General features: G+C 30.9%; 2 protein-coding genes across 6 annotated transcripts in view; one reads left to right on the top strand and one right to left on the bottom strand.

Moving 5' to 3' along the window:
• LOC148273230 (uncharacterized) overlaps positions 1–16,169 on the bottom strand; it is a 40,011-nt gene that overhangs the window by 22,316 nt on the left and 1,526 nt on the right. The gene's annotated exons all lie outside the window — the stretch shown is intronic.
• Positions 1–16,169, top strand: part of LOC148273231 (embryonic polarity protein dorsal-like) — a 26,112-nt gene continuing 9,943 nt past the window's right edge. For 3 of the 5 annotated variants that reach the window (XR_015824627.1, XM_088238973.1, XM_088238972.1), the window contains exons 1-7: positions 1–373; positions 527–617; positions 8,188–8,259; positions 9,761–9,983; positions 12,931–13,083; positions 13,528–13,706; positions 15,389–15,621. Coding sequence is in view for 3 of the 5 variants with exons in the window: in XM_088238973.1 (XP_088095099.1) it covers positions 593–617; positions 8,188–8,259; positions 9,761–9,983; positions 12,931–13,083; positions 13,528–13,706; positions 15,389–15,621 (885 nt within the window). In the remaining 2 variants the exon portion in view is untranslated. The remainder of the gene's footprint in view (positions 374–526; positions 618–8,187; positions 8,260–9,760; positions 9,984–12,930; positions 13,084–13,527; positions 13,707–15,388; positions 15,622–16,169) is intronic. The other 2 variants (XR_015824628.1, XM_088238974.1) reach the window with 1 other exon arrangement.

Here is a 16,169-nt window from a genome sequence, read left to right on the forward strand (position 1 = left end):
CGTCTGATACGTCATCGTATCCCATGTGACTTGTTTAGCCAATCGTATCTTGTGAACTTACGTACAAGTATCATATCGCTCGAAAGTTGTGGTCACTGTTCCTAAAATAATTGAGTACACATCGCTCCTTCGTTCCACCGGTTTGAGACGTGCAGATTATTTCGGAGATTTTCTAACTGTTATATTTTTCTGTAGTTTAAAAAGTAAACATATCTTTAAGTTAAAGTTTATTCTTAACTAAACAACTGTGTTCAAATTCCGACAACTGGCCGCCTAGCGTGCGCGCTGTGATTGAGACGAGACCTTGATAACTTGTTTCTTCGAACGAGTGAATTACGAATTACGACTGTGTTATAGGATCATGTTGATAGAGGTATGTGTTTGGATTACATCCATTTCGTGTGCTGTCCTTAACTTCAAGGAAGTTTAAATAAAATGTTATAGTGTTGTGCTTAAATGTGTAAATTAATCTACATTCTTTCCGAATGTACGAAAATACATTATACATACTTTTAAACTTTTGAAGGGCTCTCGGCTATAAACGGAACTTCGGATCGGCTCGCAACTTACTGTTCTTATAAAAATCCAGTAGATGGCAATGGAAAACGGTAGTATAGGTGTGTAAACAAGAAGTTCAAAACATTGCATGACACTTGATAGTTTACAAGTTGTGGCGCTTGTAGATATAACTTGTATCACTGTGCATGTTTGTACTTACTGTTTCAAATATATGTTTTAAAGTTTTATGTTTGCATGTAAAATATGTACATTAATCACTGATAGTCTAACATCAGCTGGCACAACCATAATTACTTGTAGTTACCACATAATATAATGAACATTACCTATAATCGGAGTCCTATCGGAATCTAGTTAGAATGCATGTTCGCTTAAAATCTTTCATACATATTTTTTGCGGTAGTTCTAAGAACGACGCGCTACGGTGTAGAATTTACCTAATTTTTGTATTTTCAAATTTGCAATACCTATTTTTTACTGGTACGTGTTGATATACCCCCGAAAATACTATTTTCGAGTTATACACCCGTACGTTATTAAAAAGTAAGATTTGTGCTTATTCAGAACTACATATTTAATATATTTGTTTTCCGAATGTTTCTAAGGTATTAAGTGTTTTTATTTAGTTTTATTAAAATTATTTTTATTGTTCGGCTTTCATGAATCCATTTCCTTTTTTGTGACCTTAAATTAACTACGTAGGTATGTATTTACATAACTGGATTAAACTATTTATTTATTTCATGTTGTGAAATTTATGCAAATTATACAACATGCTTATCATAGTAAATATTATAGTAATGCTGTAAAGTTTATTTTTAATTCAGTGATAATTGTTTTAAGGGTGTTTTCCATTGCTAAAAAATGAAATTTCTAAGATCTTCTCATACATTAAATATATTGTTTATGGAGATTTAATATACCTAAGTACCGTACGAATTAAGAGATTTTTATCCCATTTCCTTATAGCAACAGAAATAATTGATTAAATTATATTTTTATTTGTTTTGCCAACCAAACTATATAAAAACGCGACAAAAATATTAACTTTATTTTGTTGTTTGTGGTAGGTAAGTTGTGGAAATATTTTCGGATATTTACCTTACTTTTCCTTTTTGTTTATTAATTGTATTATTATTATATTTTTATTTTTATTTTTATAGCGATATATATTTTTATTTGGCGTGTTTCTGTGGTTCTGCAATTTCTAATTTTTAACTCGCAAATATATATTTTTTTATATCTACGTATTTTAAATACCACAGTAGGTAAACATTTGAGGTGTTTTATACATTTATTGATATTCAAATATAACCAACCACTTCAAAGCCGTTTTATGTTTTATGAAAATGTGTTTTTTTCACGTTTTCGGCGTTGAATAGCTTGTGACAAAAAAAATGTAAAACTTATTTAATAATCACAGAATAGTTCTTATAAATTTATTAATGATTTTTTTCAGAAATATTTTTATTCAACTTATATCAAAGTTCTCACAAGATGAAACAACTTTATAAATTATATAATTTTTGACATGACTTTTCCTCGGTCCAGTAATTTCGTTTTATCATTCCTTTCCCTCTAAAATTGCAACTGTAATTTGTGTTTGCATTCTTACTGTAATTATTTTATTATATTTTAAGTGTGTTGTATAGTATAGTCTGCCAAATAGGCATAAACATATAAAAATAAATGAAATTGTTATATCTTCCCCCAACCTCGACCGATGTTTGTATATTCAATGTACAATAATAGAGATTGACATCACTAAACATTGTTATTAAATATTGCCTTTGGTAAGTAAGTAAGCTGTAAGCTTGCTATTGTAATAATTTGACTAATAATTGTATTTTTTAATATAATTTGACTAATAATTAGTACACATGTATACTTACATGTTTTAAGTACACACAATAATAAATAATAACAAGAAATAAATAATAAATAAATAAAAATTATATTATTATTTGACATATTGTCTGCCTAAGGGCCGGTTAAACTCAAAAAAGTTATCTTTAAAAAAAGTTTTAATTTAAATAATTGTTGCGTTTTCGCCAAAATGAACAAAATGGATTAGGTTAAAAAGTATATTAAAAGAACTAATTTGCCCGTTTTGACTAAAATGCAACAATTATTTAACTATAAAAAAAAATTTACTGGACTTTTTATGATGCAATTGGCCGTTACTATATAAGCATTTTTTCTCTTCACTCAGGCTTATTTAATTTTAAAAAACCACTGATTATTTATAATATAATTATTAAATATTTTCAGTTTAAACACATATTTAAAAATATATATTTAACATAAATTTTGTCGGAAATCGAACCCAAGACCTCTTGCACGGTAGGCAAAAGCGCTTACCACTGGACCACCAGCCGATTTATATATAATTCCTAATAAATCGTTTTATATTCAATTAAGCCATTCTCATTTTTATTTTTATTAAATTAAATAAATATTTGTGATATGGTTTATCCAATTATTTAAATTTTGAGGCCAGTTAGCTGTAAATATTTTTTGAATGGAAAATATTACAATAACATATTGTGGACATACTTATACATATTAAAGTAGAACCTTTATATTCTTCGACCCATATTCAATATTCATCATATTCAATAATCTTCACATTTTAATATAAAGGTTACAATAACAGTCACATAAAAATACAGTGGAACTTCTATATTCGTTAACCCACATTCAATATTCATAATGTTCAATAATCTTCACGTTTTAATATAAAGGTTGCAATAACATATTATGTACATAATTGTACATAATATAGTAGAACCTCTATATTCGTCAACCCATATTCAATATTCAATAATCTTCACATTTTAATATAAATGTTACAATAACATATTTTGTACATACTTATACATAATATAGTGGAACCTCTATATTCATCAACCCATATTCAATATTCACAATATTCAATAATCGTCACATTTTAATATAAAGGTTACAATAACATATTGTGTACATACTTATACATAATATAGTGGAACCTCTATATTCATCAACCCATATTCAATATTCATAATATTCAATAATCTTCACATTTTAATATAAAGGTTACAATAACATATTGTGTACATACATTGTTGTACTATTTTTAGGAGTTGGAAACAGATTAATGAAATTCTAGTTTTTTCTTATGGGAAAAATTGTTTCTATATTCGTCAGACCAGTAGAAAAATATGTAATATTAAAAAAAAAAAGGTCATCTAAAGAAACCTTGAAAAACATTACTAATTTGTTCAAATACTTCAAAAAATCTTGTCTTTTCCTATTTGTATGTGAAAATTTTCTGCATAACTCTGTGACTAAACCGCTTGTTTTTCGGATAAATAAGTGCTAATTGTAAATATGATACAATGCAAAATACTGAACATAAGGTCTAAAAATGGCTAAATTACAGGTCTATTTCTGTATTAAAATATTTTACCAATCATATAAATTACCAACCAGTGCAAAGTAAACTCTAAACAATAAACATAATTATAATTTATTTTAACATGACTTATATTATTAGTTAATTATTTGGTTAGTTATTTATAATATTTTTTAATCAATTATTTTATCTCTTGTACAGTACATTCAATTTAATGCCTGTGGATGAACCAAGTAAATATACATTTTTTATTTGTGTAAGCACGCACATTTGAATGATTTATATGAAAACTTTTTGCTACGCACACATAAGCTAAGGTTATCAAAGATTTGAATGGACTATTGTACTTATGTATTGTTTTTTTTTTAATAGTGTAAGAGATACAAAATTTATTTGTATATTGTAACAAGTCAAATTAATATATTTTCAATTTAAATATGCACCCTGAAATCAATAAATATCTGTAATTATTTGGATATAAAAGGGATTACCGATATATGTTACATATTTGTTCTTATTACCCACATCTATAGAATTAGAGTGAATACGAATTTGTCTGGTTTGTATTTAAAAATAGACAGTCCCCACCTAAAAATGACTAGACATTTTTTATTACACTGAGCTGTGTGCTGTGTGGGACTTACAAATGAAATAATGGGTAATTTTTAATAATTATTATCGATTTTGATTTATCTCTAAAATAATATAATTACATGAACCGGGTTGTGGTCCCGTGGTAGTATTGTGGACTCATGGACCAAAGGTCCCAGGTTCAAATCCCACTTTACCACAACTCGATTTCCAGCACAAGTTATTTACAAGTTTTAGGAAATGGTCTGAAAATTTAAATATTTGAGTAAATAATAAGAACTTGAGTATTTCTCTTATTAAAAAAAAAAAACATTGATTTTACAGAAATAAAACATTTCATACATCACTAGTTTTAAGACATTTTTTTGTGCCCTCATAATCGGATCCTGTGAATTAATATTGGTAAAATTACCTATTACATTTGCTTGAATTTTAAATAAATATCTGAATTGTCTATGTTCTTACAAGTGACATACATACACACATACGAGTATATGTACATATAAAATTAATTTCATTGACTGTTAACAATTAGGGGTGTCTTTCTGAAAAAATGGAAAGACTCTGTAATAACACCGATACCGAAAGTCGACAATGCAAAGCAAGTTGAAGATTTTAGACCTGTAAACATCTTGCTTAAATATGAACAAATTCTTGAATATATAGTGAAAGAACAGCTCATTAAACACCTTGAAAAAATTAAATATTAGTGAGTGGACAATCTGGATTTGGAAACAGATACCCGTGTAAAACTGCAGTAAATTGTATTGTATATCAATGGAAATATTGTATTCATAAGAAAGAGTGTATAGTAGCCGTTTTCTTAGATTTCAAAAGAGCATTCGAGACAATCGAAAGAAGTAGACTACTGTGTAAATTAAAAAGTATGGGAATTGAAAATGAGCTAAAATGGTTTACTGATTATTTAAATGATAGAACACAAAAAACAAAATTTGGAAATGCACCATCTTTAAAAAAAACTACTAATCTAGGAGATCCACAGGGATCAGTTTTGGGGCCAATACATTTAATTATTTAAATAAATGATATTGTTAAATGCTTAAAATATTATTCTCTTAAACTTTTTGCTGATGACACTCTACTCTATGTGGCTGAAAACAATGTTTATGATGCTTGCAAGAGATGTGAATAGATTTAAATCAATATTTTATTTGCTGGAAATAAATAAATTAAAATTAAATGTTTCAAAAAGTAAATTCATGAAAGTAAGCAATAAAAAAGTTCAATAATACAATAAACTAAACATTCACGGGGAAAACATAAATGAAGTGAAAGAAATAAAATATTTAGGGGTAATAATAGATAATAAGCTGAAGTTTGCTTCACATTTTGAGTATATCAACAACAACACTTCTAAAAATGTAGGATTTTCAAATAGAATAAAAAAATCTCTGTGCAAAAGTAATATAATTTTTAAGGCAGTTGTTTTGCCACATTAAAATTATTGTTCTAGTGTTCTCTTTCTGAGCTCTGAAAATCAATATAATGTCATGCAGAAATCTCAGAATCGGGGAATGAGGACAATATTGAGATGTAGCAGGTTTACAAAAATTTGACATATGTTGACAGTACTGAACTTTTTGGTAAAGCAAAGACTAATTTCAAATTCTGAAGTGTTCATATTCAAATTAAAAATCAATTATTGCCCGAATACATGTTTTATGATGTTCAGCGTAATAACAAAATTCATCGCTATCCTATAAGGGGAGGTGAAGGTTTCAGACTCCCCAAAACAAGAATCCAGGTAACCCAAAACAATCTGTATCATAAAGGACTTAAGATATTCAATGAGTTGCCAAAAGAGATTAGGGATGCTGGGTCTATCGCATTATTTAGTGGGGCAGCGATGATCTTTGTTAAAAACAAACATTCATACAGGTAAATAGAGTGTCATCGAAAAGCGTCTGGATTTTGTAACAATGTTTTATTTTTGTATACATATAATGTTTATTAGTTAAGGTATATCTAACTGTTCAAATTTTATTTGTACAACTATTTAAAATAAATACATTACATTACAACAAAATCAAATAATTAGTTCACAATGATACAACTCAACTACAAATCAACAGTCCCTAATATATTGAAATTAATTTTAGAATCTATTTAAATGTAAAATGGGTATAGTTATGGCATGATCTAGGCAGACATGGAAAGTGTGTTATCTCAAGTCAGGAGTGATAACACCACTTGCTTCTTGAATGCATGCCTTTGCTGTAGGAATACTTTGACAGTACTTTTTAGTGAAATTTCGTTAACTGTTCTGTGGATCCTTGACAGAGGGGAAAAGATTCCGACGTTGGTTCTAAAATTTTCCACAGCAATGACAGCATTGGTACGCAAGTTACGGTGAGATACATTAAAGTTGATCTGAGCGAGGATAGCATGGGCATCTTTATAGTTAGATATTATTTTATGCAAGAATATTAAACCAGCCAAAACCCTTCTGAACGTTAAACTGAAAATGTGAAAGTATTGTAGATGATCATAATAGTTCATTATTAGAGTATTTAATCCATTTCTAGATATTAACAATTTTAAAAATTAACATTGAACCGATTCCATCCGCACTATATGAATATTATAATTAGGAGACTATATTATGTAATTAAATTCAAGCAAGTTACGAATTTTTGGGGATTTGAATGACTTAATTATTTGCAAAATAAATCCATGGATTTTTAATGCTCTCTTGGAGACGTAATCAATGTGATAGTTAAATTTAAGTTTGTTATCAAAAGTTATCCTAGGTTCTCTGATCATCTCAACGTTTATTGTAATCGTGTTGTTAATTGAATATGATTTTATTTATTTGTAAATTACTGTTTTCCATTACAATATTAATGTTTTTATTTTCTCTGGCTGATAAATCTTTCTCTCTCCATAATGCACTTTTTTTATTTTATTAAAGTTAATATGTGCAAGCCTTATCTCGCAATTAAAGAACAGCGGTTTTTTAAAAATTAATTAGGTTTATTTAATACTTTATGTATGTACCTATCTTTTGGTATGTTGTTTTTAGTCCAAAATTTTGACCAATCTGTTTTTTGGTTGGCTGGAAAATATTGCTTTAAGCCATAAGTCCAAAGTACCTTATTCTTTGTACTTGAAGTTTTAAATAAATAAATAAAAGTTAAAAGAACAGATTTACATTACCTTTATTAAAGCATTCTTGTAAAAAAGGGGTAAATATTGTAATTTTTCTAAAATGTCATTTTCATTTATACCGTAGATACTACAATAGTTATTGCACTAGTTTTAAGATATTTCTACTTGATAAGTTTGTTTTGTCGATAATTAATATAATTATGCACATTATTTTTAATAGGTAAAGAAGCAATAATGAGAATACCCATTAAAACTTTAAATACATTTTGTATATTTTTTGTTATTGGCTTGTTACTGGAATGGAGTGTGCGTAATAAAATATATCTAAGCTTCAAAAATGTTTCTAGAATGGTATGTATTGGATGGTTTGAATTTTACTCTGAAAATGTGTTTAGTCTTTGTTTACGTAAAAATAATACGTTGATTGACTCATTTCTGTTGTAATTATATTTGTCTCATACTTTGTCTATTGCTGTGGGTTTTTGTACTAAATTTTCCTAACAAAGTTGTATTATATGAAAGAAACATGGACTATTTTTTTTCCCCCTTTTCAGACGGAGATCTATCGAGTGAAGTAGATAATGAGGAGAACGGTCAGCAATCCGATATCAATATTAGTGATGTCCGTAAGTACATATTTTTTTATTTATAATTTATTCATAAATATGAATACCAAATCCTTTTATATTCTAAATCAGGTTTTTTTCTGCAATATCAAAATTCAGTTTAAAAATGTGTACAGTGATTTCCTTACTATGCAATAACAATTTAAATACACAGCATAAGTTAAAATACATGCAGATGCAATCTATTTATATTGTTATTAAACTAGCTTCATATAGTGAAGTAATTAAAAAATCTATTAATAAGAATGATTTATGGAAAAACTAAATTATTTAGCATTTGACATTATTTTTTATCACATTGTTGATTTTGACATTGCGAGATTTGTTGGAAATGCATTATTAGGGTTTTAAATGTTTTTCAACATATTTTTATTTTATTTTATTAACATCAAAACTATTACATAAGTAGTTATATCAATTATATACTATATATGACAACCTTACTTTACACATAGTTGTAAATGATAATTTGTTAACTGAAGAGTTACCCGTAAAAAACAAAGTCGTTTTTCTACCACTTGAGATGCGGCATATCACATGTCACGATTTTTCGGTAGATCTACCGATTTTGGGAGCTCTGCCATGTATAATCTTTGAATCTACCGATTTACCGAATTCGATGGTAATTCTACCAATTTATTGACATGACAGTAGATGCTCTTTTCTTTTGCCGCTGATATGTGAATATATGTGAAACCTCTGAGTAACAATTCACTAGAGAAGCCCTTTGGCTCTATTGCATAGAACATAAGTTAGTTTTATAAAAAATAATATTTTATCGCTTAGCTTAATCCAATCTATCCTAACCTAACCTAACCTGACCCAACCTATCCTAACATAACCTAACACAACCTATCCTAACATAACCAAACTTCACATAACAAAATAAATACAAAAATTGTAAAAGAATAAATAAAATAAATAACACATCAAACTATTGTTCCGTAAGTATTACTTACTTACTGTAGGGTCTTCGGGTATTTTCTTCTTAATTATAAGGAAATACTCATTGGTTATATTCATCAAGTTACATTTCTTTTCCCAGAAATATTTAGTGATTTCCGTTTATCACCTGAAACCATGGTCATCTTTTACATTTTTTGAAGATATTTGATAATATTCGTGGAACAGTTTTATTGCAAGACCCAATTTTCACTCAGTGACAACATGTGACATGCGACGCTGCAAGTTGTAGAAAAAAGAACTAAAAAGAACAATCATGTACGATTTGTATCCTTGGTACCAAAAGCAACGAAAACCCCAGTTTTGCTGGAGAGACTATATTGTAAAGCATTCATGGCAGCGTAGATGCAAATAGCCCAAGACTGTTTGGCATGGAGAAGGATGCAGAAGGCCTGCGTTCAGGAGTCAATGGCTACAGGCTGAAGAAGAAGATATATTTTTGTGCCTATTTATAGAATTACAAAACATGATTTTATTTCTGAATATCATAAAAAAAGATTAATACAATTGTTTTTAATAAAAGTTGTATGAATTTTAGTTGCGGTTATCCAAACAACGGATCCAAATTACGAAGCGACGGTACAGCGGTGTGAACCAGAAATGTTCAGTGGTGGTGGACCCCTAACGGGGCCCTCGCAACACTTGAATCAAGAGCCCCCTCTGTCTCTCGCTCACCAGCCGCCCGCCGCCTCGGGGTCCCTTCACCGGAGGCGGAACGCCTACGTCAAGATCATAGAGCAACCCGCATCCAAGGCACTTAGGTTAATTTAAACGCTATTATACAATATTATAAATACTATTTTTGAAAATAATTCATTATCCGTAATTCAACAAATTTTAGCAACATTGTTTCAATGTGATCCTTGTATTGTGCTCTGATGTGATCATATCTGAAATACTCTGCAACTCTCTCAGCTTGAAAAGAGTTCAGCGAAAGTTATTGTGCTACATACAATTTAAAGATAGGAAAACCTGTGCTTAAAATTTACTACCAAACTTTAATGTCTAAGTTAAGGTAACCATTGCTCTCCACCAGACTGACAATTGCTGAGCTCACTCTAATAAATTGCTCAAAATTACTGTCCCTGGTAATCGTTCATGAAACTCGCCTTGTAGTGGTTCCTACCACCAGACTCCAACACATGTTTCAGTGGGGATACAATACCACAAACTACGCTTACAATTCTGTCTTGGCTCGCATGTGCAGAACTCCAAATAATTATGCAGATCTGTTGTATTTAGTGCACAGTACATAATGTACATTAAAATCTGTACGTATTTCTATAGATAATATAATTTTAAAGGTAGTGTTAAGAATTTCAAGTTAATTGATTAAGATTTGTAGAAGTTATGTGTCCGGCCAGTTAAAAAAAAAATAGTTTTGAGATGCATTTAAAGTATTGGTCCTATTATTACAGCTCTAACCGCGAACTACCAATCGCTGGAAATAAGGATTATAAATTTTGTCCCATCTGTAAAACTTATTATATCTCATTTCTAACAACCTAAGGCAGCAGTTTCCAGCCCGCATGCTACTACGCCTCCCTAAAAACATAGTTTTCTGTGCCTCCCTACCTTTTATTTTTCTTAATACACGTTTTAAATAATAATCAAAATATATTTTTTAATAGGAATTAAATATATGTTTAAAAATGTAAAAAATAAACACTCTTTCACTAGTATGAAGTTTGAAAAAAAATTGGCACCTCCCTTGGCAATAGTCCGTTCAAAAATTTTAATGGAAATACCCCTTAAGTTATTTGATCAGGTTGACTTTCAACCTAATTAAACTAAACCGAAACCAAGTGAGGGTTATCACGAGAGCTTTCACAGGGCACTACAGATTGAATAAACACCCTAGAATGAAACTCCTGGGTGTAGGTTACACAGTGCGAATGATGAAAAACGTATATGCATTTTAGGTGAATTCAATTCAATTCATTTATTTTAAAAATAACATATACATTACAAAAATATATTCAATATGTACATATTATAAAAAAGAAAAAAAAATAAATACACGAAAGAGACTCATGTCAAAGTAGTAGAAGAATCCTGCTCCGGAAAACCCCTTCGGATACATGGAACAGATCAATATCCAGAGCGATGTTGTTCAGCATAGCGTTAGACCTTCCAACAGGCATAACCATAGGCAGGTTGGTCCTGAATATTGGAATATGAAACAATCTATGCTGACGCTGTCTTAGGTAATTATCAGGAACATACAAACCAATGCTCATCATAATTTCAGAATTATCGATCATACCGCGCAACAATCAATAAAAATGTGTAGTCAAATACACATTCCTTCTAGTCTCTAAACTGTTGTAGCCAAGCATACCCTGGAGAAACTCGGTCGGGTAGAGCCAAGGATACCCGCACTCTCTCATGTAGAGATATCTCAGAAACTTCTTTTGGATTTTCTCTATCATAAGAGAGTACTTCAGTGAATGTGATGCTTCATATCACAAATAAAGCTTCATCTTCAGGGTAACATTGGTTATAATACCTGAGGATGTGAGAGCGCTCGCATCCTTTCTAATAGCTCAATATTTTAAGGACTTGGATTTGGATCTTATGTTTTGACTGGCCTAGCAACATGTGGCCGAGCATTGTCATGTTGCAAAATTACTTTGTTGTGCTAGATTAGATTTTGCCCTCCACTCAGTTGCCCCGCTCTTCGAAGACGTAGGGTCGCTACAGTGGATCTACCCAAAAAATATTAGGGACTTGGAACAAGTTCTCGCTGTTTCCCAGTAGAGCAATAAATGATCTTATCCTAGCCTTTTTACATCTGGTCGGATCATTACCAAACATCATCACCATTTCTGCTCTGCTCTGCACCGAGCAATTAATACATTTGAGCTGAGTATTAAAGGAAAATGGCCACAATATGAGGAGAGACACTACAAAGTAATTTTGCAGCATGACAATGCTCGGCCACATGTTGCTCGGCCAGTCAAAACATATTTGGAAACGCTTAAATGGAAAGTCTTACCCCAACCGTCGTATTTATCGGACATTGCTCCTTCTGATTACCACTCGTTTTTATCGATCTCCTGACTTCGGCCTGACTGAGCAGCACTTACATTCTTATGCAGATGCCAAAAAATTGCTTAATTCATGAATAACCTCAAAATACTAGTGGTGCTTTTGAGGTGGTATTCGTACGCTGCCAGAAAGATGGGAGAAAGTAGTCGCTATCAAGTCCCTAATATGTTGCCATTGCGCCAGCAATATCCGTTAAGTGACTTTAAAAAAAAGTTTTGTTGATAATTTCAACAATTTTTGATGCTTTTTTTTCACGTATTTTTTTATTGATGAGAAAAGGAAAATACATAATTTTATTATGAACAAATATTTCCATTTATTTTGCTGAAACAAAGTTGTGTAATCTTAATGAGAAATTAAAAATACTTTTAAAAAAGAAAGATTGCAGGCGCAACGATGATATATATATTTAAAAAATAATATGCCGAACAATTTAATACACAGTTTGCAGTGATGTCAGGAGCTTATCTATAAGAATAAGAATAGTTTGATAATGTTTTCAATAAAATATATATTTTAATTTTTAATGCCTAAGGAGTTTTAGGTAGTATGTTTTAATCAATAATAACTGTATAATGAATTGACTGTGTTTTAATGATTACGTATATTATCTATAATAAATTATTATTCTTATGTTTTCAACAATTCTTTTTTCAGGTTTCGATATGAATGCGAAGGAAGATCTGCAGGATCCATACCCGGAGTACATAGTACACCAGAAAACAAAACATATCCAACCATAGAAATAGTAGGCTACAGAGGTCGTGCTGTCGTGGTAGTCTCTTGCGTCACAAAAGACCCACCTTACAGGTTTGTCCTTTATCCTTACCAACAATGTTTTGAGTTTGTCCAAATTTTTGTAGACAAGAACTGGATTCAACCCCCTGAGGAGCTGTTAATATTAACATATTACAGCAGAGATGGAGAACATTTTAGAGGAGGGAATATAGAAGTCTAGGCATCTCTAGGAATCTCATCCACATCAATAAAAGTTTCAGCTCTTTAACTTCACAAAGATCTTCAGATGGAAGAATTGAAGGAATATCGATGTTTAAATCTAGGCAGAATGGTGAATGTTACACAGTGTGTAATGTGACCACTTGAACCAGCCAATGACAGGTCATAAGCACTGTAGATGCCTTGACTTCTATATATTCCCTTCTGTAAAATTGTCTCTTTATCCTTACTATCCAAAATGCAATCTTAATCTTTATTTTGCAAAGAAATCTAATTACTTTACTTTTCCTTCCGCAGACCACACCCCCACAACTTGGTCGGGAAGGACGGCTGTAAAAAAGGTGTCTGCACAGTAGAAATAAATTCTGACAGTATGTGTGTTTCATTTAGCAATTTAGGAATCCAATGTGTAAAAAAAAAAGATATAGAAGAAGCTCTCAGAGTTCGGGAAGAAATTCGAGTGGATCCTTATAAAAGTAAGTCCTTTTATTTTATTTACTACTTTGCAAATTTATATTGCTCTTAAGTCGATCGCTTATTCCAAGCATTGTTGTTTATTTTCATATCTATTTGCATAAAATGGCCTCATTCTGGTAAAAAAAATGAGCCATTTCCAACTAAGTAGTTAAAGTAATAAAAAATATTAAGTCCCAGAGTGGAGAACAACTCTAATACTACCGCAGAAATACGTATATACTGTGCCTTTTAATTAACCCACGAATCAACCATTCTAATTCTTATGGCTCCATAAACAGTAAAAAATATTGCCTTTAGTTGTATTTTTATTCCAATTACTCCATAATTATTCGCATTATAATCTGAATTTGTTTTTTTATGGTTAAAAATCATAATTTTGTCTTTATAATCACTTTAAAAATGATCATCAAGGATATGCTTTTTTTATCATAATCAAGGAAGAAATTGAACAAATACAAGAAAATAAAAACATGTACATGGAATTTACGTTTCTTCTTTGCTTTATTTGTGTGTAGATGTTACCGGAAATGTGTTATATTAAGAAAATGATTTTTTTAGAATATTTAATTACACACTATTCCTACAAAATATATAAAGATCCTAAGAATTTTCATATTAAAACAATGTCTAATTAGACAGTAGTAGTAGTAGGAAATATACATATAAAATCAAGAAACAAAGATACCCACATGTTTATTACAAGATAATCATTTTTTTCTTTCCTTATGCCACAAAATCATTACCGAATGGCGCTTGCTAATGTCCTCAACAAAAACATTCTCGATTTCATTGTAGTATTATCTCGGCTACGGCAAAAATGTCGTATAAAAGAATTTGGTTTTTATTACTGGGGTGGATATCTTATTACCTCAGGGCTGGTATTCTGAACACATTTACAGCGCACTATAATGCGTATTTAGTACGTAAAAATGAGCTATACCGAGCTATAATTGCATTCGGAATACCAGCCCAGGTATCTCCACTTAACATGTCTGTTATTTACGAAGCCATTATGGGTGGATTCCGGAACATCCCGAATGGATAAGGCATTGGGTATTTACAAATAAGCCCCTAGGTCTCCACTGACGATCGCCGTTAACCTTAATTAAAAACGTTTCCTGGTGCCAGTTAGGAAATATGTAAATTTCCTAAGAAATGTGTTTTTCCTGAGGATTTTAGAGATGATACATATATATTTCCTAGGAATTATTTACAATGTCTTATTTTGTACATTTCCGGTAACATGTAAATAAAATGTTCATGCTGAGAAGTTCCTGATTAGCCCACATTAATATATCCCTCCTGATCCCAATAGTTTAGATAAATTTTAAGATATTTAATAGCAGAAAAATCCACTTTTTGAAATATAAACCTTGTATATTATAAGCAAGGTAAATAATAAAGCAACTCCCATATAAAAAAAAAAATTTAAAAATGTTCTCCGTGGTTCTAATGGCTAAGACACTTGACTCATGCACGGAAGGTTTTGGGTTCGATTCTCAATGAGAACACCAAAATGTCATGTCATTTTTCTCTACCGTGGGTGTACTGTGCTGTAATACACCACTGTAATTGGGCTTTCTGGCCTGTTGTGGTGCAAAAAAAACATCTGACGCATTAGATTGTGTTTTTGATGTATGATATTATTTATTAGTAATAAATAAAATTGTAATTTTTTCAGCTGGATTTTCCCACCGCGCGCAGCCAACTAGTATAGATCTGAATGCAGTCCGACTTTGTTTCCAAGTCTTCCTGGAGGGAAAGGATGCGGGTCGCTTCACTCTTCCCCTGGTGCCCGTGGCGTCTGACACTATATTTGACAAAAAAGCTATGAGTGATCTGGTGATATGCAAGATGAGTCACTGCTCTGCACCTGTAGCTGGCGGCAGGGAAATTATTTTACTTTGTGAAAAGGTTAAAACTATTTATATTACATACATTTGGCGGCCTCCGTGGTGTAGTGGTCAAGACGCTTGACTCACACACGAATTAAAATGTGATTTTTCTCAAGCCTGGGTGTTCTGTGATGTAATTCACCACTGTAATTGGGCTTCCTGGCCTGTTGTGGTGCAGAAATAAATAAACATCAATAAAAATAAATAAACATATCAATTAAGAAGTTCAGCTATATTTAATTTTTTTTTTTTTTTTTGTCAAACTAAGCCAAAAATATTTTATTTTATGTATCTCGTATATCGTATTCTATGACCTCGTTTGACATGACCAGATTAGTTTGTAAGATTGACAAACAGTTTATTTTGATTTCTGACATTTAAAAGTTGAACCCCTTACAATTAAAATTTATATCCGCTAAATTGGCAAAAAACATGGCTACCCCGGAAACCGGAAATCTGTTGCCGGTTGCAATCATGATCCCCTATGGTTGCCACAACAACATAGCAATGCTATAATTTACTGGCTATGGCTCACATGTGGTCAGGTAAACCTGTGACGTTGCGAAG

Source organism: Micrasema longulum, unplaced genomic scaffold (assembly GCF_059751315.1).
Source record: "Micrasema longulum isolate JH-2025_06_02 unplaced genomic scaffold, ASM5975131v1 h1tg002029l, whole genome shotgun sequence".
Lineage (NCBI taxonomy): Eukaryota > Metazoa > Arthropoda > Insecta > Trichoptera > Brachycentridae > Micrasema > Micrasema longulum.